General features: G+C 43.0%; 1 protein-coding gene across 1 annotated transcript in view; it reads right to left on the minus strand.

Moving 5' to 3' along the window:
- MSN (moesin) overlaps positions 1-26,123 on the minus strand; it is a 65,032-nt gene extending 38,909 nt beyond the window's left edge. Inside the window, exon 1 of the mRNA XM_047092475.1 lies at positions 25,964-26,123. Within this exon, the coding sequence (XP_046948431.1) occupies positions 25,964-25,975 (12 nt within the window). The 5' untranslated portion in view covers positions 25,976-26,123. The remainder of the gene's footprint in view (positions 1-25,963) is intronic.
- Positions 26,124-27,302: the final 1,179 nt, after the last annotated feature.

A 27,302-nucleotide genomic window follows, 5' to 3' on the forward strand; every position in this document is an offset into this window, starting at 1 on the left:
ACATACATGCTGGTTCCATATACCAACTTATTAGATGCCCAATATGGAGCAGGTCTCGAGATGATTTTAATGTTTGCACATGTGTGTGTGAAAGTGAGTGAATGAGCATGTGAGAGATTTGGGGTGGAGGTAGGCAGTGATCTGCAGAAAAGTGAGTGGGTAATTACCATTCTGTACACAGCAAGAACAGTAATTGAGGTAATCAAAGGGAACTGTGGAAACATAAAGGGGCACTCAGGCCATAATGGAGAAAGTAGGAAAGCAGAAGGTTTTTAGAGGAAGGGCTGACATGTCCTGAGATATAGAAGACTGTCACAGGAAAAAGATGTTAAATGGAAAGGAAAGCTCATGGTGTTCTGGATAGAGAAATAGCATGTATGAGGACACAGAGGCAAGAATCACAATGTATGCCCTCCAAATGCTGCAGTGAAATATCCAACATGTGAACACTATCCCTAAGATACAAAGGATCAAGCCTTACTATCCCAGTTTCAGGACTCTTCTCCCAGAATCTATCAGAAGAGAATAAATTACAGACCATTTCACCACCACAGAATTAGGCACCAGATCACCAGATCTGGGGGAGAGGTGTTCCACTGGCAGAGAGAGAAATTCCTGAAGACAAACCCAGACAAGATGGCTTAATATACAAGATATAGATAGGAATCTGGCTCTGTTCCACAGAGCCCCACTGAGGCACCAGCTTAACCTAATGAATAGTCTCTACCCTAGCTCCCACAAACCTGGGAGGAACCACTCCCCAGACCTCAAGGGAGCCTACCACAACCAACTTTCAGTCCATATGGAAAACTTGTCTACCTACAAATAGACCTGGAAAGGCAACTAGAATGAGATTTCCACTGCACTCACACCCCACCACACACACACACACACACACACACACACACACACACACACTCACAAAGAGGAAGTGAAAGCTACCAGCACAGCAAGGGCTTGGGACGGGCCTCAACCACAGCTGCCTGGCTTCTGCAAAGAGGTGGCGACCCACTGGTTTCACAAACTGCTGTGCCCTCTTGAGTAAGGGTTCCTCTCATCATTTTCTTCTCTGCACATCCTATCTTCTTCCCACCCCATACCCATCAAGTATAACCTGGGTCTCTTTTCCCCCACTCCCTCATTCTGGGATTTTCAAGGCTCCCCAGAGCTGGGATTCCTCTTCACAAAGCAAGATACACCCACACAGATTCTCACCACGCCCTCAATATGCTGCAGTGGAAGGCACAGCGTGGTTAACCACAAAGTAGGCCAGTAATTGTTTCAAATTAGGCATCATTGTTTCAAATATCAGTTTCCATATTTAAAAAAAATCATACAGATATAGTGCTATTACACTATCATAGGGAGCACACTTACAAATTACAGGCAAAGCCTAACTAGGGTCCTAAAATTACTATTTAAAGAGAGTAAAATGCCATGAAAGAAATTAAGAGAAACAGGCATTTATCAAGCACTTTCAATGTGTCAGGTCCCCTTCTAGATGTACTTTTACATGTGTGAGCTATTTTCTCTCTCATAAATCTGAAGGAAGTGGGTATCATTATCCACATTTCAAAAATTGAAAACTAAGGTTCAGAAAGGTTAAATGCCTTATCTAAGGGTATACAACTATATAAATAGTAGCTGATAATGATGCCACATAATTGACCTACTTTATTTACCTTCTGGCTGAGACCCATCCTTTCTCTCAAGTTACCTTGAACAATGCTGATGAGACCCCCACCCGAAAAAAGTCATGGGAAAGCCTGAGGCAACTCTACTTGGAATGTTTACTATTAATTGTCACATTAAAACCATTTAAGCTAATCTTACTCGCTGACTATTCACAAATATGGTTCAGCCATTAAAGGCAGAAACATCTTTGCATATTCCACAAAGTCTTCTACATTGTTGGGTTAGAGGCAAGGCATTAAGGACATTAGGGAAGGGGATAATAAGAGCAGCTTTGGTGAGTGCTGTTTACCTCCTTGTACCCTGGTCACCTCTGGTCAGGAAGGTCAGTGATTGAGTCTCCCAAGTAGTCTGGAATTGGGTATGTATCTGCAAGCCTAGGTGTGTTTGGGGAAGGCAGTCACAGCAGAAGGGAGAAGTCCCTAGAAAATCTGATACAACTCTTGTTAGAACTCTGACCTTTCCAGAAGAGTGACTCAGTCTTGACACCACACTCTCTCCATTCCAGGATTCCCAAAGACTTATCATGAATGGGCATAGGTGCCTGAATAGGCATGTACCCAGAAAAACACACAACAGCTAACATAGTAGAAACCCTCAGAACACTGGATGTAAGGGCTACAGATAGAGCTGGAATGTTTCCCTGTCTGGGTAAGCCTATCACTAGAGCTACATTGTAGTACCATCCCATAACTCCAGTTATGGTGTCATACTCCAAAAGTACCAAGATCCGCTCTGTTTAGGCATGGTCTCGCAAGAACACAAAGGAGTTACCTTCTCAAAAAGTCAGGCTTGATTTTAGGAGACTCAGCAAAGCCAAGGATTAAGGGTGGGGGAGGAAGAGGAAGAAGGAAGAACCCCAGCTCTGGAATCCCCTATTGAATGTAGCTTTGGACTTTTGTGTTTTCATTTTCAAATCTCCTTAATTATGATCAACAGCAGCTGTGTACTTACAAGATTTGGGGCCATCTGAGATGAAAAGTTAAGTCTTATATAGGAACAGTGAGCTGGAAGAAAATCATCATCTACCAGGTTCTTTTTACTCCAAGAAGGATACAATTTTAATTTTAACCCCAGTGACTGAGACCCCAAAGTGTACCCCAGAAGGAGACAGAGAGGTTTGGTTAGTTAGTAACTAACATGGAAAGGGCTGGCTACAAACAGCCTTATTACAAATCGGAATTCAGAGGTCTACCATGTGCATAGCTCAGGAAAGAGGTGTCATGAGTTTATAAGAAATTGGTATATAATAAATTGGTAGTATAGAGAATAGACTATTAAAGATTGGGAATCTGTTTCTGTTAGGCCCATAAGGTCTCTGTTGCATATTCTCCCATTTTTCTTTTTAACAATGTTTTTTGAAATGTGAAATCAGGTGCACCTTAGTGGCTCAGTCAGTTGAGTGTCTGACTTCAGTTCAGGTCATGATCTCATGGTTCATGGGTTCAACCCCATATCAGGCTTTCTGCTGTCAGCACAGAGCCTGCTTCGGATTCTGTGTCCCCCTCTCTCTCTGCCCCTCCCCTGCTTGTGCTTTCTCTGTCTCTCTCAAAATAAATAAACTTAAAAAAAATTAATGTGAAATCTATTTTTACTAACATAGGACTCAGAAACAAGTTTATCAACTGCCAGACTAGGCCAAATATTGTCAAGTTAGTCACTCCACTATCAACAAGGCCTCAAATCTGGTCTAACACCTCTCTTCACATTCTAATTTCCATTGAAGATGGACAGCAAGGGTCTGATCCAAAAGTTAGCTAAAGATAACTGGCCTAAACAGTAGGCTACTCCTTTCCTGAGTAAAAGCACTGGGAAAAAATAAGCAATAAGTTTAGAGCACTTGCCATCTTCCCAAAGGCTCATTCACATACCAGAAAGGCCCTGGGTCATGCTGATCCCCCTCAGTAGTATGCTCCAGTCCAGGAGCTAAGCCATGGAGTGCCTAGCGCCTAGGCTTCTGGCTCAAACCCCAGGCCTTGAAGAACAAGAGGCATGTATGAAGAAGAAAAAAGAACAGGACCTTCCCAGCTGGCCTATGAAGGGCTCAAGAAACAAAGGGGCATCTATAGCTTACTTCTCTCCTTATGTATTTAGAAAAGGTGTGGATAATAAAAAGAAATAAAGTCAGAGATGCCAAACTCAGTGGGAAGGAGAGTTAAGAATGAAATTAGTGCCAACCACAAAGCTCCAACACTAAAGATCTCCAGTTAGCACTTCTCTCATAAAGAAGTGGTGAGAAAAAAAAAAAAAAAACAACCATTCAGGAGTGCCCACCTTCTAACCTCCCACTCCATGCCTTGACTCCTCACATTTACCTCTCTTGTAGGAAAAAAAAGAAAAGAAAAGAAAAGAAAGAAAAGAAAACTATGTATGTGTGAAAGCATGTGTACCCTAAAATTCAACTACTGTTAAGAACTGTGGACTTCTAGAAACAGGGATACCACTGATGGCCAATGCTCAGATGTGGCCCTTTTCTCCCAGTTAGCTTCCAGATTCTTCCCTCAGGAAGGAAAGAATCTAGTCTGACTCAAAGGAGGAAGCAAGAGAAGAAAATTCAGCACCTATTGAGTACCTGAAAAGTGTGGGACAGGGTATTGGGCACTAAAAATACAAAGATTATCATAAGCCCTTACTTCAAAGGATTTCCCATTTAGTAGTGAAAAGATGTAATTATTGGGTCCCACAGAATGCAGTATGTGCTATATCTACCCTAAAGCTCCCAGTCACCTTTCTCTCCAAATAAAAAGTTTCTTTGGAGGCTGATGGCTGAAAAGAAATCAAGATATCCTCCTGGAATTGCCTCGTTCTCCACATCAAACACTCTCTTGTGCCCCAGGGAAGTCTTAGAATAAAAACCCCTTTCCTACCATAGAAGAAGCTTATGCTAAAGCTCAATTAAAATTGGGATGCCACATATAAAACTGTTAAAACATAATTAAAAAGCACACTGTGATATGGTACCAGGCCTTGTGGGAGAACTTCATGTACTCTAAAAGTATAGAAGCAGCAGAGGCTGGGGCCTAGTCGGGTGTAAAGGCCATGTAGCTGAAGCAGGAAACAGACAACAAGCAGTCTCCAGTTCCCAAGCACCTTGCTGTGGACACAGGGCAGGGTCCCAGCCCAGCACTTCTACAATGGCACTGAAAAATGAATTCACAGGGTCCTTGGGCTCTTACACACCAACTCCCTATGATGTTCCCACTAACTGAATGCCTTAGAGCCCACAGCATTATTCACTTCCCATCCTGTCCTGTCCTTTATCCCCTACCACAACTGGTCTGCACATTCCTGCTCTAAAGAGAGTTGTTTACTTCCCTTGGGCCCAGTTAGTTGCTTTGTGGGGTTTTGTTTGTTTGTTTTGTTTTTTGTTTTTGTTTTTGTTTAGAGAGAGAGTGGGAGAGAGGGGCAGAGAAAGAGAGAGAGAGAGAGAGAGAGAGAGAATCCCAAGCAGGCTCCATGCTCAGCACGGAGCCCAATGCTGGGCTCAATCCCATGACCCTGGGATTATGACCTGAGACAAAATCAAGAGTCTGACACTTAACTGACTGCATCACCAATGTACCCCCACTTAGTTACTTTGAATCCCACTCTTTCCTCCAGCACTTGGGGGTCACATAATTTCCATCTCATCCAGGCCCAGGGACCAAGTTTAAGGACTGCCTAATTGAGCTATCGGGGCCACCTTTTACCTCCAGCTACAAGAGTGAAGTGAAAAGAGCCCTGGACAAATCACAACTCAGCTCAGCTCTATTCACGCTGTGTGCGCATGGGCATAGGCCTCCCCTTTGTCAGAATCCTTTTTTATGGATGTAACATGAAGAGGTTTTGATTAGGTATGAGTTATCAACCTTAGCCCAACATTAAAATAGAAGAACTCTTAAAAAATACTGATGCCTGGGGCATCTAGGTGGCCCAGTCAGTTAAGTGTCCAACTTCAGCTCCATTCATTATCTCACTGTTCATGGGTTTGAGTCTCATATCAGGTTCTGTGCTGACAGCTCAGATCCTGGAGCCTGCTTTGGGTTCTATGTCTCCCTCTCTCTCTGCCTTTCCCCTGCTCATGCTCTGTCTCTCTCTGTCAAAAATAAATAAATATTTAAAAATTACAAAAAAATACTGACACCCAAAGCCCTAAGCCAGAACAATAAATCAGTCTACATGTGCTTCCTCAAGCTGGCCAAGACCGACTGCACAGGCAAGCTAGACTTTCCCAGTGGATCAGAAGGTAAGGAACCTAGCTGGCCCCATGTAAAACTCAGTCCCCCAAATATAAGAACAGCAGCTCTAACAGTTAAACTCCACCTTCATTCTGGCCCCTAGAGCTACTAGAGTCAGGAGTTCAAATTTCCCCCTTTTCCCAACTCTGCTTCAGATCTGTAAAGAAAAAAATAAAAATAAATAAATAAATAAATAAATAAATAAATACAAATGTATTAGAACTGATAAATTCAATGTCACATGCTTCGAAATCAAGCAAACATTATGACTTTTCCTTCTAAAGGACCAGGCCTATCTGCCATTATCAACTAGGTTTTTCCATTTGCCACATCTGGTCTCTATGGCCCATCTTATAGGAGCTCACACCCTACATAGAGGGGATGGTGACAAGGGAGATCTGCTCTTCTTGCTTCCACAGGCTTTGGCTGCTCTAGTGACACATTCCCATGTGATAGTGTCACATTCCTGAGGGCTTACCAACTACTTGTGACCAGGGACTATCTGGCCAGGGATTATACTAAACCATCTACCTCATGATGTCATTCTATAACCTGTTTCTGGTGGGCTCCCTATGAATTACCCTTTCAAAGCACCTCTTCCCTCTTCACCCATATCAGGCCTAGACTGACTCTTGCCACCCTTCCTGCCTTTCTCTCCACCCAGTTATGTTACTGAACATTCCCAGGACTTTCTATGAAGTCCTTCCATCCAAAAACTAGATAGTTGACCACTTCCAACGTGGCTTAACCATGCCTAGGGCTTAAGTCTAAGCCTTTGTGAAACAACATTCATCTCCCCTTCCAATACTCCAGAGTCTAAAACTGAAGTCACATTTGTTTTCCATTCAACTCCTGTCTCCCTTATTCATTCACTGAGTAATTTTTGTAGAGTCTCTTAACCTCTTTGAGCCTCAGTTTCCCCATATGCAAATATGGGGATAATAATTCCTAACCTGCCAACTGGAGAGAGCTAATGAATATTAAATGACATCATAATAGTGTTTGAAAGGGCTCTGACAGCTAGGATGCATATCACAAACATATCGAATTATTAGTATTTGTGTTGGAGACTTTTTTGTTTGGTTTGGTTTTTTGTCCAGCCAAGGGATAAGGAAAGCTAGAAACACTGGAAAATGACTGCAAGACAATGCCAGCCAACCTGTAAAGGGATTCCTTAAATTCACATATCTCAAGGTTGTTTTTTTTTTAAATTTTTTTTTCAACGTTTATTTATTTTTGGGACAGAGAGAGACAGAGCATGAACGGGGGAGGGGCAGAGAGAGAGGGAGACACAGAATCAGAAACAGGCTCCAGGCTCTGAGCCATCAGCCCAGAGCCCGACGCGGGGCTCGAACTCACGGACCGCGAGATCGTGACCTGGCTGAAGTCGGACGCTTAACCGACTGCGCCACCCAGGTGCCCCTCAAGGTTGTTTTAAACAGGGAACTACTTGGAAAGCAGGCAGCTATCCCCTAAATTTATAACTCCCTCCCAGCTTCCCAACCCTAGTATTCCATTTTCTGGGCTTCTCAACAGCTTAGAAGCTCCAGGGGAAATTGCCTAGAGGGGTCTCTAAGAGCTCTTTTAGTATTTCTTTAGTTTTGGCTCTTCCTAACAAAGGCTAAATCCCAGTACATTGGGGGAGGGATAACTTGTCAAACCCTCCGTTAGAATAACAGTCTATGTAGGATGATCTCGTACGCAGTCTCTCCTCCCTCCACTCTTTGAAGGCTTGACTCCCTTTCAATCCCAGTCTCATAAATTTGTCACCACTACCTGAGTTCACAGCTTGAAAAAATGGTACTGACCATCTTTTCTGACCAGGGAAGTAGAAGCCTATTTCTTTCCTTGCTCCAAAAGCCAAAGTTCACTGTTTTCCTTGTAGTTAAGGTCAGTTATCCACATCAACATAAGAGTAATACCTTATGGATAACTCAGCAGTAGCACTCTAACCACTTTATGTCCGAGAATTTTTTTAGAAAATATCTCCCTAATTATTCTTGTTTGGGCTGTCAGAAGAGCCAAGATAATTTGCATTCCCTGGGCTCACATGGCTTAGGAAAGGCAGTACACAGGTAACTAGAAGAAGAAACTGTTGTTATGGATAGTTGAGAGCTAACTATATGGCAATGCATCACTGATCCCAAATGGTCTATAAATGAGCTATTCCACAGAAGTGAACTTTTCCTAATAACTGAGGCTTATCATTTAAAAAAAATTATTACATTTATTTATTATTGAGAGACAGAGTGAGACAAAGTGAGAGTGGGGGAGGGGCAGAGAGAGAGGGAGACACAGAACCCGAAGCAGGCTCCAGGCTCTGAGCTGTCAGCACAGAGCCCAATGCAGGGCTCAAACCCACAAACCATGAGATCATGACCTGAACTGAAGTTGGACACCTAACCAACTGAGCCACCCAGGCACCCCTGAGGCTTATCCTTTTAAGGAACATAACCATTCTTTTTTTTTTTTTAAAGTTCATTTGTTTATTCTTAAGAGAAAGAGAGAGAAAGCACACACGAGGGGCAGAGAGAGAGGGAGAGAGAGAGAACCCCAAGCAGGCTTCACACAAGCATCGTGGAGCCCGATGTGGGGCTAGAATTCACAAACTGTGAAATCATGACCCAAGCTGAAACCACAAGTCAGACACTCAACAGACTGAGCCACCCAGGTGCCCAGGATCATAACCATTCTTAATGATGAAGTGAAAGTCTTTTATCCACTGGCACATTCCACTGCCTTTGTTGACAGAGGCTGTTAAAACATGACTTAAGCTTCTCTGAGCACCTGAAGCCTGTATGTTCATTTTCTACAGAACTCACATTTGAGGATTTTTCAGTGCTATCTTATCCAAGTTTCCCACCAACTCAGGCTAGTGTTATCATCTTCATTTTACCAGTGAAGAACGGGAGGTTCAGGGAAGTTAAAGGACTTCCCATAAGGTCACACAGCCAATATGCTAAAACACAGTTCTTCCTGAAAACTTGGCCTAAATAAGTGCCTGGAGATACTTTGGATCCAAGCAGCCCAAAGACTAAAGTATCCCAAAATGTAATTCCCCTTCCTTTTTTGGAGTCTGATCTCAGAGCCTTGCTCTCCTTGCCCTACAAGATTCAGAAAGCTCCAATTACTTATAATCTGCAGGCAGTTTCCTGTTTGTCTAAAGAGGAAGGCAATAATGCCTGCAGTGGCCTATAGGCCTGGCCCAATCAAGGTCAATCTCTGGTGGCAGAGGCTCCATGATTAAAGACTGAGTAAGCAGAAGTTCTGTTCCATCCACTGTGAAAGTCTGGGAACTAAGAGACACAAGAAGAGAGGGGAATGCCATGAGTGGGCAGAAGAGATCCTCCAATTCTGGTAATTCTACTTGTCTTCATTGGACCTGGTTCCTTTCAACATGATCAATATCTTCTAAGATCAGGAGAAGCCACTAGGATTTTTTTTTCAAAATATATTGTATACTTGTTTGTATTTCACAAATCACTATCCTCCTCAACTCTTCAACTGGATGGCTTAATTACAGCTGAGTAGTCTACAAAATTCCACTTTCCTGTCACCTGGACAAGATCCCTGATATGTATGGATAGCGGATGAGGATTCTAATCCAGCTTCACTGCTCGTCTCTGGAGAAGACTGGAAAAGCATATGCCCATGACTACCACCAACACAAACACACAAACACACACACACAAACACACACACACACACACACACACACACACACACACACACACACACGTATGCACCAGCTTCTTTCCTTAACCTCAAACATCTATGGTAGCAGAGGTCTTCTGGTGAACAGGGCTCTCAGTTTGGAATCAAGCTACCCCAAACTGGCAAAACCACAGGAGAGAGAAGTGTCCATATTAAGCAAAGGAAAGTGGTTTACCTTCCACTGACATCATTTAGACACTGGTGAAATAATAGCAATCTCTAGATGTGGGACTTGAAAAGGGAAATAGTTTTCATCATCCCATCCTTCATGCTAACAAAAGGGTCCACAATTCCCACCTTCTCCATAAAGCCTTTCTCTCTCAGGAAGGCAAACACTTACAATGTCTTCTTTATTTTCCACTCAAAAAAGAATATGGGCCCTTTTCATTTGTATAGATTTTAAGTGTTCCACCCATTTGATAACTTGCTTATTAATGAGCCCATACAGACATTAAAATCTGATTTGACATGAGAAGATGGTCATCACAAAATAAGTAAAAAAAAAAAAGTTGCAGAATGGATTTGTTTTATGTGTGTGTTTAAAATTATGTGTGTAGGGGCACCTGGGTGGCTCAGTCAGTTAAGCGTCCGACTTCAGCTTAGGTCATGACTTCACAGATCATGACTTCCAGCCCCACATCAGGCTCTGTGCTGACAGCTGGGAACCTGGAGCCTGCTTTGGATTCTCTGTCTCCCTCTCTCTCTGCCCCTCCCCCACCCACACTCTGTCTCCCTCTCTCTGTCTCAAAAATAAACATTAAATGTTTTTTAGGGAATTAAAAAAATTATATGTGTATAAATGTACTTATAAAGGAGTCTAAGTTAATATAACTGGTAAATGGTGGTTCTCTCTGAAGAATAGTCAGGGGCAGAAGACAGAAACTTTTATATTTTTCAGTACTGTTTCATTTCTTACAGCAAATATGTCTTAGTTTCATAATGAAGAAAACAAATCACAAATTGTAAAATAAATTAATCTTTCTTTAAACCTGCCCTACCAAACAGCACAGACTGTTAATATACCCTATATGTTGTCTAGCTCAGCAGTATAGAAACAGATAGAGAAGGCATTTAAAGACATGATGACCTTCAGAGGTGCTTAACTATTTTGGAGCACCCAACTCTATCTAGTAGGCTTCAATCTATACTTCCAAAATACTGGTCACACACCATTCTTGGGAATGTGTAGAAAAAAGAAGACCTTCTCTTGTTTCCCAACATAGCCTACCTTGATTAACACTTGCCCAAATCTGCAAAGATATGCATCTCTGGGCCCTAAAGCAGCTTGGATGATGGTGGTGGCAGTGGTGGTGGCAACAGTGGCAAAAGCAGAAGAACACAGCTGCTGAGTTCCCAAACATGATTCCCTGCTGTCCTCCCTGATCTGTGCCTGGCCATGCCCATCCCTGAGCATAGGAGTCAACTCAATTCCTAAACCTCAGGAGCACATACCTCTCAGGATTAGATTGCACAATGTAGCCCTACCTGTGTTACCAGCACACATAAAAAAATAAATTTAAAAACTGGGTAATGCTTCAAATATGTACTCTATGGCCAAAGTGTGAGTTGCTTCACAAAGGCAGATAGAAATGCCTGTTATAATTCACTAAAAATTTTGATTCAAATATTCTCCCTTTGTGTGAATGCTACTACATTGTGTGAAGACATGGAAAAAGGGAGTGGAAATTGGCTGTGAACAAGCTGGCCACTCACAGGTAAACAAACTCTCCAAGGTACACAAGAGGGACAACTCCTCTCCATTCCTTGGCACTACACAGCTCCATTCTGCCAGGGTCCAGCTGGGTCTACATTAGCTAATTTACAGTGGGCCACTGGAATTTTGTTTGGCTTTCCAGTAGACTTAGCTAAAGAAGTCTATGAAAGACAATCCGACTTGACAACAGTAGCTATTACTGTATCTATTCAACATATATTTGTTGAGTACCTCCTCTATGTTAGACACTGTGCTAGGTACTGGAGATACAATGGGTAGTGGGAAACTTTCCCTGTTCTCATGAAGTTTACATTCCTAGTGGGATAGGCTGATAGGATGGAAAGAACATACTCCTGAGAGTCATGGCTTTAAGACTTGATTCTGTCCCTGACTCATTATGGGATCTTGAGCAAGTCCATTCTCCTTGTTGTGTTTTATAGTTAATGAATATTCCATAGATTCATACCATTTGCTTCCCTTATAAAACAAAATCCTGGGGTGACTTAGGGGTTTTCAAATGGCCAGGACAGCATCAAGAAGCCATTGTGGTATGGGGAGAAAACAAAAAGCACACTAGATGAAGGAGAATATCCATCCAAAGACTTTAAATCTGGCCATGGTTCATGGTTCCCCATGAGCTAATTGCCCAAGACAGGTGGGATGGGCAAGTCTTTAAGGAACATATAGTCAGTGACAGACACAGAGACCTGTCCTTCTAATCATGGCAGGCTTGTCCTTCTAACCACAAGGCCTGAAAGATACCCAGTTTCACTGCAGCTTATATAAATACTTCCACCTCCCAAGGTGCCTGGGTGGCTGAGTCGGCCAAATGTCCTACTCTTGATTTCAGCTCAGGTTATGATCTCCCTCAGGTCATGATCTCATGGTTCATGAGTTTGAGCCCTGTGACGGACTTCCTCACTAACAGCACAGAGCTTGTTTGGGATTCTCTCTCCACCTCTCCCCTACTTGTGCTCTCTCTCTCTCTCAAAAATAAATGCATAAACTTTTAAATAAATAAATAAATAAATAAATAAATAAATAAATAAACAAATAAATACTTCTGCTTCTAGCTGAAGGGTTGTTAGGAAACCCTCTACTGTAGTACCATTCATTTGATGCTAAATAGCTGGGAGGGGAAGGTGCCACCTCCCTTTCTAGCCATTTGGGGCCATTCTTGAGTAAGGCTGTAAGAAGGCTACCTGGAGCGATGCTGCTCAAGTGAGTAGGGAGATGAGACTTACCTGCATACCTTCCACTAAAACAGCAAGCTGTGGGACTTGCTCAGGGAAACTATAGCATCTTGCATTCTGGGCTTACAGGCTTAATAGGAAACACACATAGGAAAGAACTTTAATAGAACAGCTAGAAAAATTCTGGAGAGTCCTGGGCCTACCCTCCCTCTCTTGTGCTCCATACCTCTCAGAGGACTTCCAGATGCATTAGTGCCTGAATGTTCACCATAACCCTAAGAAGTAGGGTGTTATCATTCTTTCCATACTACAGATAGGAAACTGATATCTGAAATGATTTAAGAAGTTTATACTGGTGGGCCAAGACCAACAAGACTCTCTCTCAGGGGCCTGTTATCCCTACAGGTGCTAATGCCCCTTTTCCTACTCCAAAGTATATTTTCTCTATTACTAGCACCTAGTATATCCCACCAGGTGCTAATCCAACACTGTTGAATCCCTTGCATACATTACTGCTGCTTCTCCCCCTCCATGTCTGTCACTGACTACGCATTCTTCAAAGACCTACCCATCCCTAACCACGTCTGCCTGAACAAGAGACCCTTCTTGAAGCAAAGGGGATTATAAACTTTCAAGACAACAAGTCCAATGAGGGAGAAAGTCTTGGAGCCCAGACAGTTGCAACATCATGTGGTAAGTATCATAACAGAAATTCCTATGAGAGAAGTAGAGTCAGCACATAGAAGATGATGCAACTAATACTACCTAGGAGTATTAAAGAAAGTTTCCAGTGGAGGTAACATGGAGTGGGGAGAGGTGAAAAAGACACCCTTGACATTTCAAACTGAAAGAAAAGACATGCTAGAGCTGAAAGATATAAAAGGTATGGTTTACTTGGAAAACTTTGATCCCACAAAGCCACAGTATAGCATACATGTGGGGAACTAAGTCTGGAAAGTGAGCTAGAATGAAGCCAGGTATCAAAGGGTTCTCTCTATATACCATGCTAAGGAGTTTAGATTTTCTCCTCTTCATATTTACTGCAGTGTTATAAATACTGGCAAATGCTGGGCGTAATCTAAATGACTCTCAAAAGGTTAATGGTAAATTATGGCACAGCCATTGGATGGAATTTTATAAAGCCATTAAAGTGTTCATTTTAAAAACTAAAAAGCATCTACCTAAGCTTTTAGTGATATATTAAGTAAGGATAAAGAAGTAGGACTTTTTTGGGGGCACCTGGGTGGCTCAGTCAGTTAAGTGTCTGACTCTTGGTTTTGGCTCAGGTCATGATCTCATGGTTTGTGAGTTCGAGCCCCACATCAGGCTCCGTGCTGACAGTGCAGAGCCTGCTTGAGATTCTCTCTCTCCCTCTCTCTCCTTTCCCCTCCCATTTACTCTCTCTCTCTCAAAAATAAATAAATACACATTATTTTTTTAAAAAAGAAGTAGTACACTATTACTATGTAGTACACTATGTACACTATGCACAATGGAAAATTATAATACACATATGAGCTATGACAAGAAATATACATAAATAATAATTGCTCTATTAAAATGGTGGATTTATGAAAGATTTCTCCCTCTATTTACTAAACTTTGCCATATGATGCCATGTTGGGTTTTATAAAAAGGGGAAATACAAAAATAACTACTACTCTTCTGTTTGACTCTTCTTTCCTTCTCCCCTTTTCACTCATCCACTTGCTTACTTACCCTCCCTCACCAACAGTCATTCTAATATACCACCTTCAGCTGGAATCCTTAACAACACATGCAAGGCCCATAGGAGGGAAATACTGCCAGCAAGGTGTCTGCACCCAGCAGCAACTTGTTACATGGCCCAGAGGCTATTCTAGCCCAATGTTGGGGAAGAATCTTCTACCCAAAAGCACTGCCCAGCTCTACCCAACTAAGCCTTCTCTGGTTAAACTGCCATAAGAACTTGTTTCCAAAGGAAGGAAGACAGATATTAAGAATACTTATATCATGCCCTCCCTCAAGAGGGCTCAGGGCAGTTGAAGATCAAACTCATGGCCAACTCCTAGGTGGCTGAAATACAGCCTGGGATCCTTGATTCACAAGTAGAACTACAAAATGTCAGTAAAGAGGAAGAAGAAGATGCGTGAAAACAGATCCAGCCAAGAGCACATCATTTCTAGAAACCTGCTTATGCCCTCATCACCCCATTAGGCCTTGACAGGAAATTCAGAAATCACTCTCCTTTGATCTGCAGGTCTAACACCAAAGGAAGCCATATTCACAAAATGCAAAATCAGTTGAAGGCTTAACACTAGGCATGTGGCAATCTCTCTCACTGGAAATTCCTCCCCTTTATTCCAAGCCCACATCACCTAGCTCTCCCCATCCAAGAGCAACATAGACATCAGTGACTCAAACAGAGGAAGGGGAAGGGGACATTAGCAATTTAAGACTTGGCCAAAAGCAACTTCATAGGCTTAAGGTAGCTAAGTTGTGGAGGAAGGTGGTAAAGGAAGTCAAATCTCATTAGCATTCAGTTTTGGTTTATTTCTTAGTCTTCCCCTTCCCTGATGGAACAATGACCAATTCAGGGTCTTCTATTCTTCCTGTAGTCACCAATGACCCAAAATAACCAGCAATTGCGGTTTGCAGGCTGGACTCCAAGGCCCCACCCAAGGCACTCAGTCAACAGTTGTCTCTCCAAGCCAGGATGCCCACAGTGATCTCTGTGTTAAGTGGATCCAATATCTCTAAGAAGAACTCACTGAAATAAAGAGGGCTAATTATACATGGATATCTGGGGGGAGAAACAATGCTCCCAATGCCGTTGCAAAGAAAGGGTAACTTCTCCAAATAGTTGCTTCTCTCTGTTCTGTTACACTCTTTCTAAGAAGCCCTTACTATCTTCTTAAAGAATAGGAATAAAAAAAATCATAATAACAGAAAAATCCAATGTTCTCATTTTATAGATATTAAAGTTAAGGCCCATAGAAATTACTTGCCCAAGGTCACACAGGCAGAGACTAAATAACCAGATATCCTGATTAAGTACATTATTCTTTTCATTGCATCATTTCTATTAAAATGCATTAGGAAAAAAAAAAAAACATCCAGACAGGTGCTTCAAGCTTTAAATGTCAAAAAGCTCAGCTTTTCTAACCTAGGGCTAGACAGCTCAGGACTGAGGATTGGAAGCAGACAGACAGTGGACCAATTCCATTCAGGAAAGCGAAGTGAGAAGTTTAGGCATACAAAAGGCACACACAAAGAATTTACCAACTGGAGTGTTTTACTTACTCCAAAGGAATAGTTTAAGATGCTGAAAGCCCCAGCACCACCTTGCCCACCCCCACACTCTGAGCCTTTTTAGGTCAAGCAAGACTACCCCTAGGTTATCAGAGATCTAAGTAAGAAGCTAGAGGGGGTGGCCAGGCTGAGTCAAGAGGGCAAGGAGAGATAAGAGAGAAGGGGGACAGTGGGGCGCTTGGGTGGCTCAGCTGGCTGAGCATCCGACTTCGGCTCAGGTCATGATCTCATAGCTCCGCATCGGGCTCTGTGCTGACAGCTCGGAGCCTGGAGCCTGCTTCAGATTCTGGTCTTCCTCTCTCTTTGTCCCTAACCCACTCGCATTCTGTCTCTGTATCTCTCAAAAATAAATAAATAAACATTTAAAAACTTTAAAAAAAAGAAAGAAGGGGGAGAAATGAAAGAAGGATGGAGAAATTATGGTAATTCCAGAGCATTTGCATCTTTCTCTCTCCTCTCCCACTTCTCCCCCACCTCTATCAAAGAGCCTCACCACCTGTTCTAAGCAAGCCCTATACTAGGAAAAAAGAAAAGTTTGCAGGTAGCACTATATAAACTTGAGAAATGTGTTCCCTGTACCAAAAAAAAAAAAAGAACAGGGAACTAGTTGAGGTGGTAAAGGGCATTTGAGGGGGGAGAAAATAGCCAAATAAGGCATACTTGACTGGTAGGGAATCATCAGGAAAGGTTCCCAAAGCTGACGTCAGAGGGAGGAAGCTTTTAGTCATTGGTTTCCTCTGGCAACTGGCCTAAGGCCAGGAGACAAACTCCCAACCTTAGGAAAATGCCCAGGCTATGGCAGACAGAAAGACAACCAAAAGACATTTTCCCCAGGCCCAATGCAGGCTCTGCTGGAACAGCTCTCCAAGTACCAGCAGAGAGGTATAGTGTAATTCTGAAGAAAAATGCCAGATGTTCTCACTAAGCATATGCTAGACATACCATTGCCCAGGTTCCAGAAGGAGTAAGAAACCTGGGGAAGACAGATTTGATCTACTCTGGTTACATATTTCTGATATTGCTGATAGTTTCATGTTAGAAGAAAGAAAATTTCAAAGGCAAAAGGCTAAGTGGCTTTTGTTCTCAGCAAGGGAATTTCTGAGTTATTAATCTCCCAAGAGATCAGCAAGGATGTTTGGAGAGGAGTTTTGCTCATTTAAAACCCTTGAAGACAGCAAAGATTTGTACAACTTAACTGATGACACTCAAATTGGCTATTACCTTGACCCCTACCCTACACCTTCATTCCACAGTATAGTCAACCACAAAGATTACAACAGGTAAGAACATCTTGGTGTACTTCAACCTGCAAGTGAGATGTCTGAAAAAGGACAAGGAGTTGGGGAATGTGGCAGGGAGTGGTAGGGGGCAGATTAGACCAAGACAGCAAAATCAGGAATCTTATCTAAACACACTACACTGGAGAAAAATAAAGCCTGATCCTTCCCAGTTATTTAAGGGAGTCCCAGACTAAAAGAGAGGGAAGGAAATGCTGACCAAGCCTGATAGGTATGCATTGTTCCCCCTACTAGGCCCTGACCTCTGTCACCTCCCAAATACATATCCAAGAAAAGATTTCTTTGGATTATTCCTTGTTTTGTGAGACCAAATGCCCACACCTCAACTTTTCTCTACCACTAGGCCCTGCTTGATACTCTGCCACACAAAATACCAAATTCTTACAAAGTAGAAGGGTCACCAGACACAGAAAGAATATTTGGCCTTTAAAGTCACCAGTTATAGGGGCGCCTGGGTGGTTCAGTCGGTTGAGCGTCCGGCTTCAGCTCAGGTCATGATCTCACAGTTCATGGTTTTGAGCCCCAAGTCAGGCTCTGTGCTGACAGCTCAGAGCCTGGAGCCTACTTCAGATTCTGTGTCTCCCTCACTCTCTTCCCCTCCCCCCACTCATGCTGTCTCTCTATGTCCCTCAAAAATGAATAAATGTTAAAAAAATTAAAGTCACCAATTATAGGACCTACCTGACAAAACATTACTACTAAGCATGCTCAGTGGTAAATGACCATATCTGTGGCCTAGGAGTTATGTTAACACAACAAGTCCACTGAAAGGAACATCAGATCTGGTTTTGTCATCAGGCACAAAGAACTGTGTTTTAAAAGTCACCCAAAAAGTCTTTCCTTGAAGTTTAAGGCCCAGATGCTGCAGATGGGACCTGGCCAGAAAATAACATGCTCCTTAACCTATTCCAATCACACACTAAAAAATTATCCCCTCATTTCCATCTTTCCCAAATACCTATCTCATAGTAAACCCATTGGGAAAACTGAAAGCTGTTTGTAGGCTGCTGGCCTAAAAAGTAATTACTAAGCTCCATTCCTTGATTTAGTTCATATGGAAATGTGAAGGAAGAAGTCTCTTACATACCTACATGGGCAACAAAGACAGTAAAATTTATTTCAGTAACTAATCCAATTCTATAAAACCCAAGGTTCAGTTCTTCCCCAACAAACCCCTTCAGAACATTTGGCATTTGAGACAGGACTATTGGCTGTCACCGACCCTAGAAAGAGTAACTTGGTCTATGTCACATGTACTTTGTGGCTCCCCTTGAAACAATTAGCACCTCAAGGCTTCCTTCATTTTAGACAAACTCACTTTCAAGAGAGCACTGGCCTAGGGTTTATGCCCATGTACCAAAAGCATGTCACTCACCCACCGAGAACAGCTACTGCTCCCACCTTCAAAGTTCTGTTCATTAAACCCCCTTCTTCTGAAAATCTATAGAGAATGTCATGTAAAGTATTTATTTTTCTTAAAATGTTTTTAAGTGAGTTAGCTCCAAATCTCCAATTAAATGGGACATCTATAAATTCAGGAACTATATACTCAGTTCACTTATTTCTATCCCTTATAGTAAAGAGTACTTAGTAACCACTCAATAAATGGTGAGAATGTAACTGCCTGCCTTCTTTCTTACCATTTTACCTAGCACAGGGTTGGGCATATAGTAGTTCAGTTCCATAAGTAGTTATAATAACTGACATTTGCATCTAACTTATTAGATGCTAGGCACAGTTCTAAGCACTTTACACAAATTGGCCCATTCAGTCCTCAAACAACCCTGTGAGATAGGTACTATTATTGTCTTCACTTTACAGTTGAAGAAAATGAGACACAGAAGTTAAGTAACTTGCCCAAGGGTATACAAATAATTGGTCACAGAGCTAGGATTTGAGCCCAAGCAGTCTGGTTCCAGAGTCTGTGCTTTTCCCCACTGCTCTATGTTAGCTTTCTATGAAGGCCTTAAAAGTCTTTTGGTTTTGTTTTGTTTTGTTTTGGTTATCCACCTGCCCCAGGTTTGGCCTGCAACAATTAGAAATGAGTAGTGAGGGTTGAGGCCAAGAGACTATTCTGAATTCAAATGGTTGTGACAACAGCAAATATTTCCACCAAAATACTAATGAAAATACCATAACGTTCCCCTATCTCAAGGAACGGGTCAAGCTTGAGGACTGAGTCAGATACAGAAAGAGAAGGACTCAAAATTTATTATTATTTTTTTTAATTTAGTACACTGTAGTTTTTTTATATTAAATATAATTTATTGTTAAACCGGTTTCCATATAACACCCGGTGCTCATCCCAACAGGTGCCTTTCAATGCCCATCACCCACTTTCCCCTCTCCCCCACCCCCATCAACCCTCAGTTTGTTCTCAGTATTTAAGAGTCTCTTATGGCTTGTCTCCCTCCCTCTCTGTAACTTTTTTCCCCCTTCCCCTCCCCCATGGCCTTCTGTTAAGATTCTCAGGATCCTCATATGAGTGAAAACATATGGTATCTTTCTATGCCTGACTTATTTCACTTAGCATGATACCCTCCAGTTCCATCCATGTTGCTGCAAATGGTCAGATTTCATTCTTTCTCATTGCCAAGTAGTATTCCATTGTGTATATAAACCACATCTTCTTTATCCCTTCGTCAGTTGATGGACATTTAGTCTCTTTCCATAATTTGACTATGTTGAAAGTGCTGCTATAAACATTGGGGTACAAGTGCTCCTGTGCATCAGCACTCTTGTATCCCTTGGGTAAATTCCTAGCAGTGCTATTGCTAGTTCATAAATCTAAAAAGGCAAAGTGAAAGCAGGGATTTGGGTGAAGGGGGGCTGGAAGAGAGAAACGTCATTCTGGGACCCCAGAAGAACTGAGTCACCCACTGACTGAAATCTGTTAGAGCAGAAGCTATTTAGGGGAACTCCACTGCAGCCATCTTGTTAATGTAATCACCACAGAGCCAATTCTCTGGAAGTCTGTGTCCCCTTGGTGAAAAGAGTCATTCTTCCAAGATAGGCAAATCCAGTGAGAGACCACTAACTTGGTAATCAAGAAAGCCAAGTTCTCCATTCAATACTATTACCAACTTTATGTGATCCTGAGCAAGCTGGATAACTCCTCTAGTTATGAGTACAGAAAAGAATTCTGGTCCATAAAAACTCTTAGTACAGTTGAGGCCCAATCTCAAGCAGGAAAATGTGACCAGTTTCCTTTCTTTACCTCCCTTCAACACACATGCATCTGTTTTCTACAACCCTTTGCAGACAAAGCAAAAAACATTTACCTTCCTGGGAAGTGCTACAGAGTCCCAAAGGCACTGTCAGAGCCTTAATCATCTCCATATAAAGTAACCTCTGAGGTCAGTTCTACACATTCAGAAGGACTTGCTCTTCCCATGACCATAATAACACTATGGTCAAGTCACCCCAGCACAGAGGGAGAAAACACTGAGTACCCTGCACCAAGTGCCATTTAGAAGGCAGACAAAAGTTCCTCCTCTACACTGGGGCTAGGCAATTTTGGTTTAGTCCCAGCCTTATTATCAGTTCACTCATATCACTTCCCTTTTCTGGACTTTGCTATCCTCATCCAAAACATAAAGGTAGAACTAAAAAGTTTAAGATGAGGTCATTTGCTCTGTGGTTTAAAACACTCCTGTGAGAAACCCAGACAATCCAGAACAATCAGCTGAAGTGAAGGTTAAGGATGAGGAAGCTCTGGGTCATCCTAAATAAAGATGCATTTGAAATGCTGTACCCCACAACAGCTAGCCCTCAGCTCACTGGTGGTAGTTATCTTGAGAGGTTAGTTTATGCCCACCAGTTCCTCAAAGTTTACCAATATCTAACTACCACACTCATAAGGTTAAAAGTACATTTGGAACATAACCTAAAAGCTTCCTGGAATTTCAGCAGAACTACAGGGAGTATATGCTTCTGGCAGCCAGTGAGAAGGAAACCCATGCAATTTTCAGTGTTTGTCTGAGGCTCTTCAGTCAACTCATAGCCTTCACAATATAGTGTCATTTGGTTTCTTGTTCCTCCGTAAGGAAAGATATAGTCCTTTTCCCTCCATAGACTTAAGAAGAAGCAGCCAAGAACACTCATACCAGTGTTCTTGTCAAAGCTACTAATGAAACAAACCAACTCCCAAGCTAAAAATTCTCCATTCTGAACTCAGTACCCAGGAAAACACAGTCCCCCAGAGGTGTAAGGGGACAAAAAAGTACATTTTAGCAAGTGCTGCTGAACTTTTTACATCCAGAAAATTCTAGCACACTGCCTGGTACATACATAGAAGGCACTCAAATTTTGAGGGAAAAAATGTCTTAAGGAAAAAAAAAACATATAAATGGGAGGCTTGAAGCTGTATCATCAAGGCTCTCAAGGACATTAAGATCCCTAGAGTGTATTTATTACTAATGCAGTACCCTCATGACAAATTGGAGAGACTGAAGAGACTGAATAAAGGACTTGCCTAACTATTCACTTCATTTGAATCACTTAATTAAGGACAGGGAAGATGTTTTTCTTACATGAAAAGAGAAGAAAAATTCTCCGGTTAGTGTTACTTGCCACTTTCCAAACCAATGGAGTCCTGAGCTACCCTTCAAGTGACTGCTCCTATGACACAAATCAGAACATGGAATTGAAAAGGTTTTCAGCTCTATCAAGCATGAAATGGGAAGGATGAACAGCAAAGCCAGCCAATCATGATAAGACCACCTCTCTACTTGACCACTAAACTGTCCCAAAGGAGACCATCTTTGTACTCTGTTTTTGTTTTTTGTTTTTTTGTTTTTTTTCTTTTGGGGCAGAAGAGTGGGTATGGTAGCAGCAAGAAAAGATTGTGAATTAGGAAAAATGTACTTTATAAATTCAATTCTATCTCTGAAAAATCAGAAACACACTGTTCCCAACCTGTAATAATGCCAATTTCCAGCAACTTCTAGCCATAAAGGCCCAACCCTGGTCATGTTGGTAACCAGATATTTTCCCCTCTGGGGATCTTGACTCTGAAAATTCAAGTAAGGGGGACTCCCAAGAAGACACAAAGGAACCTAGACAGACAATTGCCAAGCAACACTATTAGAACAGAGTTCAGAATAAATGTAGGGGTCATCTTATCTCATCCATAGAATTGGATGTGGAGCTAGAGAGATAGACCAGATGACCTCTAAATATCCCTTCAACATCCATTAAAGCATTCTCTTGAGAGCAGAAAGAGAGAAAAGTAAAAATAACACCCTTAAAACAAGCTACTGTTATGGGAAGCTAGAGAATAATGGAGAGTTAGCAGACTAGTGGTCAATACCACCTCTGTCAACCCACTCACAGAACAACCTTCCCCGCTCCAAGCCTAAGTATAGATTATTTGTTGCCTTCAAGGATCCTCTTGCCTAACCAGTCCCTCTCTGTCCAGAAAGCTATTCAAGGAGAAGCCTAAAGGAAATCCCCAAGATAGTTCCTGCTCTATCATCTACACTTTCACAAATGGTAGAGTAAACTGGGGAAATAAAGAAGTGGAGAGATGCAGGATCCAAAGAATCACCTTCTCTCATGTATAACTTCCATTCCTGATCCCTTTCCTTTCCCTAAAGTCTGTATGCAGGGCTGGTTCAATGGTTGAAAAACTGATATTCTGCCTCCTATTCATGAAGTACCATTTTAGTGCCACTCGAGTGGCTCAAGCAATGCTAGGAATGGCAGAAGAATAAATAGTCCACACAGTCCCTGTTAAAGTTTAGCTGAATGCAGATCCAGAAGCCTTCAAATACTTCAAGAAGCTGGACTCTATATCTGCTCACATGGATGGTCACATTAATGACCACTTGATCACCCTTCCCCTGACCTATTGAGCTAGGGCTAAAAATTCAGCAAAATAAAAAGGTTTTACCAAGACTGATTCAAGACCTAGATTCAAGTCCTGGATTTACTAATGACATGCTACATCATTCTAGGTCAGCCCCTCCCTATCTGTGGGTCTCAGTTTTCCCATATATACAATGAGAAGGGTTAGACTTGATAGTTGTGAAGAGCCTTTTCAACTCTAACAAACCAAAAACTCAAGAAAACCTTGAAAATTAAAAACAATCTCTTTTTAGGGAGTCCTAAAGACTTTCTGACCAAAAAAAAAAAAATTAAAGAGGGCAGAGAAGGAGAAAGACTTTGTTTTTACAACTGTCTTATCAGCAGAAAGTGTAGATAGCAAGTTAATAAGCTTCTTCATTCTGGCTGCTAAAGCAGACTTAGGAAACTGGCAACTAGAAGCATAATCCAAGAATTGGAAGAAAGAGGATACAGAGGAGCATGTTTTAATAGATTTAATGGAAGTTGGGCTAAGGGAGACAATTGGCTGTAAAAGTGAAACCCAGCCTTGACAGACTGCAGACATGGTTCATATGAATGAACACATTTGATTTTTCCATTACCCTTCCCTATCTGTCATACTCCAGAAATAGCCTAATAGCCTAACTAGTAAAGAAGGAGCAGAAAACAGGGAATTTTCTCCCTTCACTAAAGTTACTAGCTGGCATGCAGTGAACTAGTGAAAGCCCCTGGATGCCTCAGAATTGTGATGAGGAATGAGAAAAATAACAAGAGACACCTTGTGAAACCCTCAACTCTCACCAGGAGAACACACAAATTCCAGTGTTACTTTGCCTAAATTATCCACTTTCTTTTATCTGAGGACCAGGAAGTCCTAAGAACAGAGGGCAGTTTGCTTTGGGCAGGAGAGGGGCTTCAATTTCAAGAACCCAATTACTGAGTCAGAACAGAGGGTCAATGGGATAAGCATCAAAAACCTTGGACCCCAATCTTGGTTTTGTCACCATGTGCCCTTAGGTAGGTTCCTTTCTGTTAGCCTAATATCCTCATTAGTTAAAAAAAGAAATATTTGGGTGAGGAGGGGGAGAAAGTTGTACTAGACAGTCTCAGAGGTCTGAGGTCTACACCCTTTCAGGTCAAGATTCTATGGTCTTAATAAGCATGATATAGTTGTTTCTCCTAAATTTGACCATTACTTGAACAGAACAACATGGAAAATTCTCCAAAGTTTTCAGGCTATCAAAATTCAGCCCTCTTCTTCCAATCTGATTCAAGTTTCTGTCAATCTGCATAAAAATACCTTCAGTGTTCAGGTAACTTCAGTACCCTAGCCTGGACCTCAAACAGCTCATTCTCGTCTCTCTCCATGCCCAGAAAAAGGATCACCACGCTCTTCTTTGCCATTTCTGACTGAGATGGGATGGTTAAGGCAACTCTGAGGCAATTTCTAGGCCCATCGAGTTACGTTTAAAGGTGAGCTACCTTAGAACTGACCATGAAATATGCCACTAGTGAAAAGAGGTCATAGGGTAAAGTCTGTTCCCAGAGATCCACCCATCTATTTAGGTAAAAACACCCACAGAGAGCTAAACTCAAGAAGAGGCTCCTGAAAGGATCTTTATAATCCTCTGTGTTGGCAGAGACAGTGGGCTTTTTTTCCATCTTTTTTCTTTTCAAAACCATTCTCTCTCACTTTATGTGTGTTGGGGAAGGGGAGCCAAGTGTGGGAAAACCCCGTGTCATAAAACCACCACAGCAATTTAAAGGAGAGAAGGTAAAAGGACATACTTGTTGAAAACTTGGTGGTTTTGATGGACAGGGTTCTGGAAAGGCAAGAATGACTTGACAGAAAGGCTGGAATACAGCAACGTGGCAACCAAATTCAGCATACGCCCGAAGAACCAGGCACCCCACTCCTCTCCTCCAGGGACCCTTGGCCCTTCTCAAGGCTACTAGTCACTATCTCAGCTCTACAAGGCTCAGGTAGTCCTCTAGGGAGAGGGGTCTGTAAGCACAACAAGCTGCTTGCCAGTGTGGTCACCAGGCCTTCCGGAACAAGAAAAGGGCCCTAGTAGCTTTTTGGCATGACTTGCACAAAAGCAAGCAGGACTCATTATTCAGGCACACCCCTCCCCTACCCCTCCCTTCTGGGCATCCGGCCTCCCTAGGCCCCACTCCCAGGACGCTTCTGCTCTTCTCATAGCAGCCAGCGGGGTGGAGACCAAATCCTAGAAGCTACCACCATTTTAGAAAGGTGCAGCCCCACAAGGGAGAATCCACACCTCACAGAAAAGTCTGGAGGGGATAGGGGGAGATAGAGACCCATTAAGCAATGGGAAGGGCAAGGATCTGTCGGTGGAAAGGAGGAAGAAACCAGTCTTCTACCCTAGAAGTAAAGCAGACCTCTCCTCAGACTGGTGCCCAGTTAAGTATTAGTGATCCTGGGTAAAAGCAAACAGTTTCTGATGTGTCCCTGCACAACTCTCTCCTCCACCAACTCTTTCTTCCCCTATTAGTGAGAAACAGCTGGAGCTGCCAGGGGAAGCTATGAGAAAGGTGAGTGGGGGTGGGGGATCAGCCCATTGCAGCTTCCTACCCCCTCCTTCCTTCTCAGTTCCCCTGGCCCCTCCTGGACCATGGCAGCTTTGCCCCTCAGAAAGGCACCAATTCATGAACTGGAGAAAGTGTTCCTTTCCCCTGCCCCCATAGCACATCAGGGGTAAGAAGAGACCTCGGGCTCCCAAGGAACCCTACTTACTGCCTCATCCCACACGGAGGAAACTGTAATCTGAGAAAGAGGCAGGTCCCACCTAGTCCACACTTCTAGCCCAGCACCCACTCACACCCGAGGACGCACCAGACCAGAGGACTCCATTCTCTCCCTCCCTAACCCAGGTCTTGGCGGAGGGCTCGGCGTTCTGAGTGGGCGGTTGGCTGGCCAAGCTCCTAGCCACCAGCAAGGGGCTACCAGAGTCAGCTAGAGCCCCCAAGGTGGCAGCGTACATCCTCAGGACTCACCGTCTTAGGCATGGTGGCTGCAAAAGTGGCAGAGTTGATGGAAGTTCGGCTAGGAGCTGTCGGGCAGCGCTGAGCACACAGTACACACAGCACGGACTCGGGACTGGGGTTTCGGATTGGGTCCCTCGCTAGCGTCAGGGCAACTGCTCGGCTTCCTGCTAACGGGCCACGACTTCAGAAACCCCACCCAGGAAAGAGCCGCCCCTGTCGCGTCGCCCGCTTCTTTCTGTGGCCGGGCTTCCGTGCTGCTCCCCGCCCTCGCGCCCGCCTTCTTGCCGGCCGCTGGCCCCGCCCAGCCCAGCCCAACCCAGCCTGGTCACAGCAGCCACGTGGGGCTCAGGCTGGGCCTGGGAGCTCCAACGGGGATTCCTATCCCTGAACCAGCCCCACTCTTTCTCCCGTCCCTTTCACAGCCCCTGCCTCTTTGAATCCAGGCCATCTGGCCCCACCCCAAAGCAGAGACTGGCCCTGGGCTGAATCTTGGCAAAGGCTTAGAGCCCTTGACAGTAAGTGTCCACTAATGGGGAGCTTACTACCTACCAAAACTGTCTGTGCCCTCTCAAGACAGCTCTGATTCTCAGAAAGTCCTTGTGTGTAGCCGAACTCCTTTTCTCCTGTGGATCTCAGCTTTGCTCCCTGTGGCCACACAAATCATCTACTGTCCTTAATAATTCCTTAGAGGTCTGAAGATTACATGCCACCCCCCCCCCCCCGCAAACTTCTCTTCTCTTGGCTACACTACCTCAGCTCCTCCTACACTTCATTCATTCTCTTCTGTAGGTTTCTATATCCCTTTTCCCATCATATTTCCTCCCCATTCTTGCTCAATCCTCATTTTCAACAGAATTGGGCTTCTTTTCTATATCTGCCCTCTACTCATTTTCCTTCCTTCAAATCCCAGCCTTCATCTTCTTCAAATCAATGCCTTGATGCTTCATCCTCTCCTCCAACATATTCATGATTTATGTGTTTACTTTCTAATAAGGCTATCATTGCCCAAGTTGGATGCACCCCCAGTCCACTCCTTTGAGATGTGTCTGTCTGCCAGCACTCATTCTACTTCATAAGGCCACAGAATCCCAGGACAACAGAGTTCAAGACTACAGCTGTTATCTGGATAAGTTTGAGTTTTACTTTGAAAGTGACTGATCACAATTATTTTTTCTCCTATCCACAGGCAACCATGTGAAAGTATAGTCTGAGTATCCTTTACAAAGTAAGGCATCACATACCTCAAGGATGATGAGCCAACTTGGAGCAGTGGAATGGATATTTGAGAGGGGTAGTCAGGACACTTGGCCTCTAGTTGTAGCTTTGCCACTAATTCACTCTGTGACCA

The sequence above is a fragment of the Lynx rufus genome, unplaced genomic scaffold, assembly GCF_022079265.1.
Source record: "Lynx rufus isolate CCGP_SWC_20201006 ecotype Redwood Valley unplaced genomic scaffold, mLynRuf1.p SCAF_30, whole genome shotgun sequence".
Lineage (NCBI taxonomy): Eukaryota > Metazoa > Chordata > Mammalia > Carnivora > Felidae > Lynx > Lynx rufus.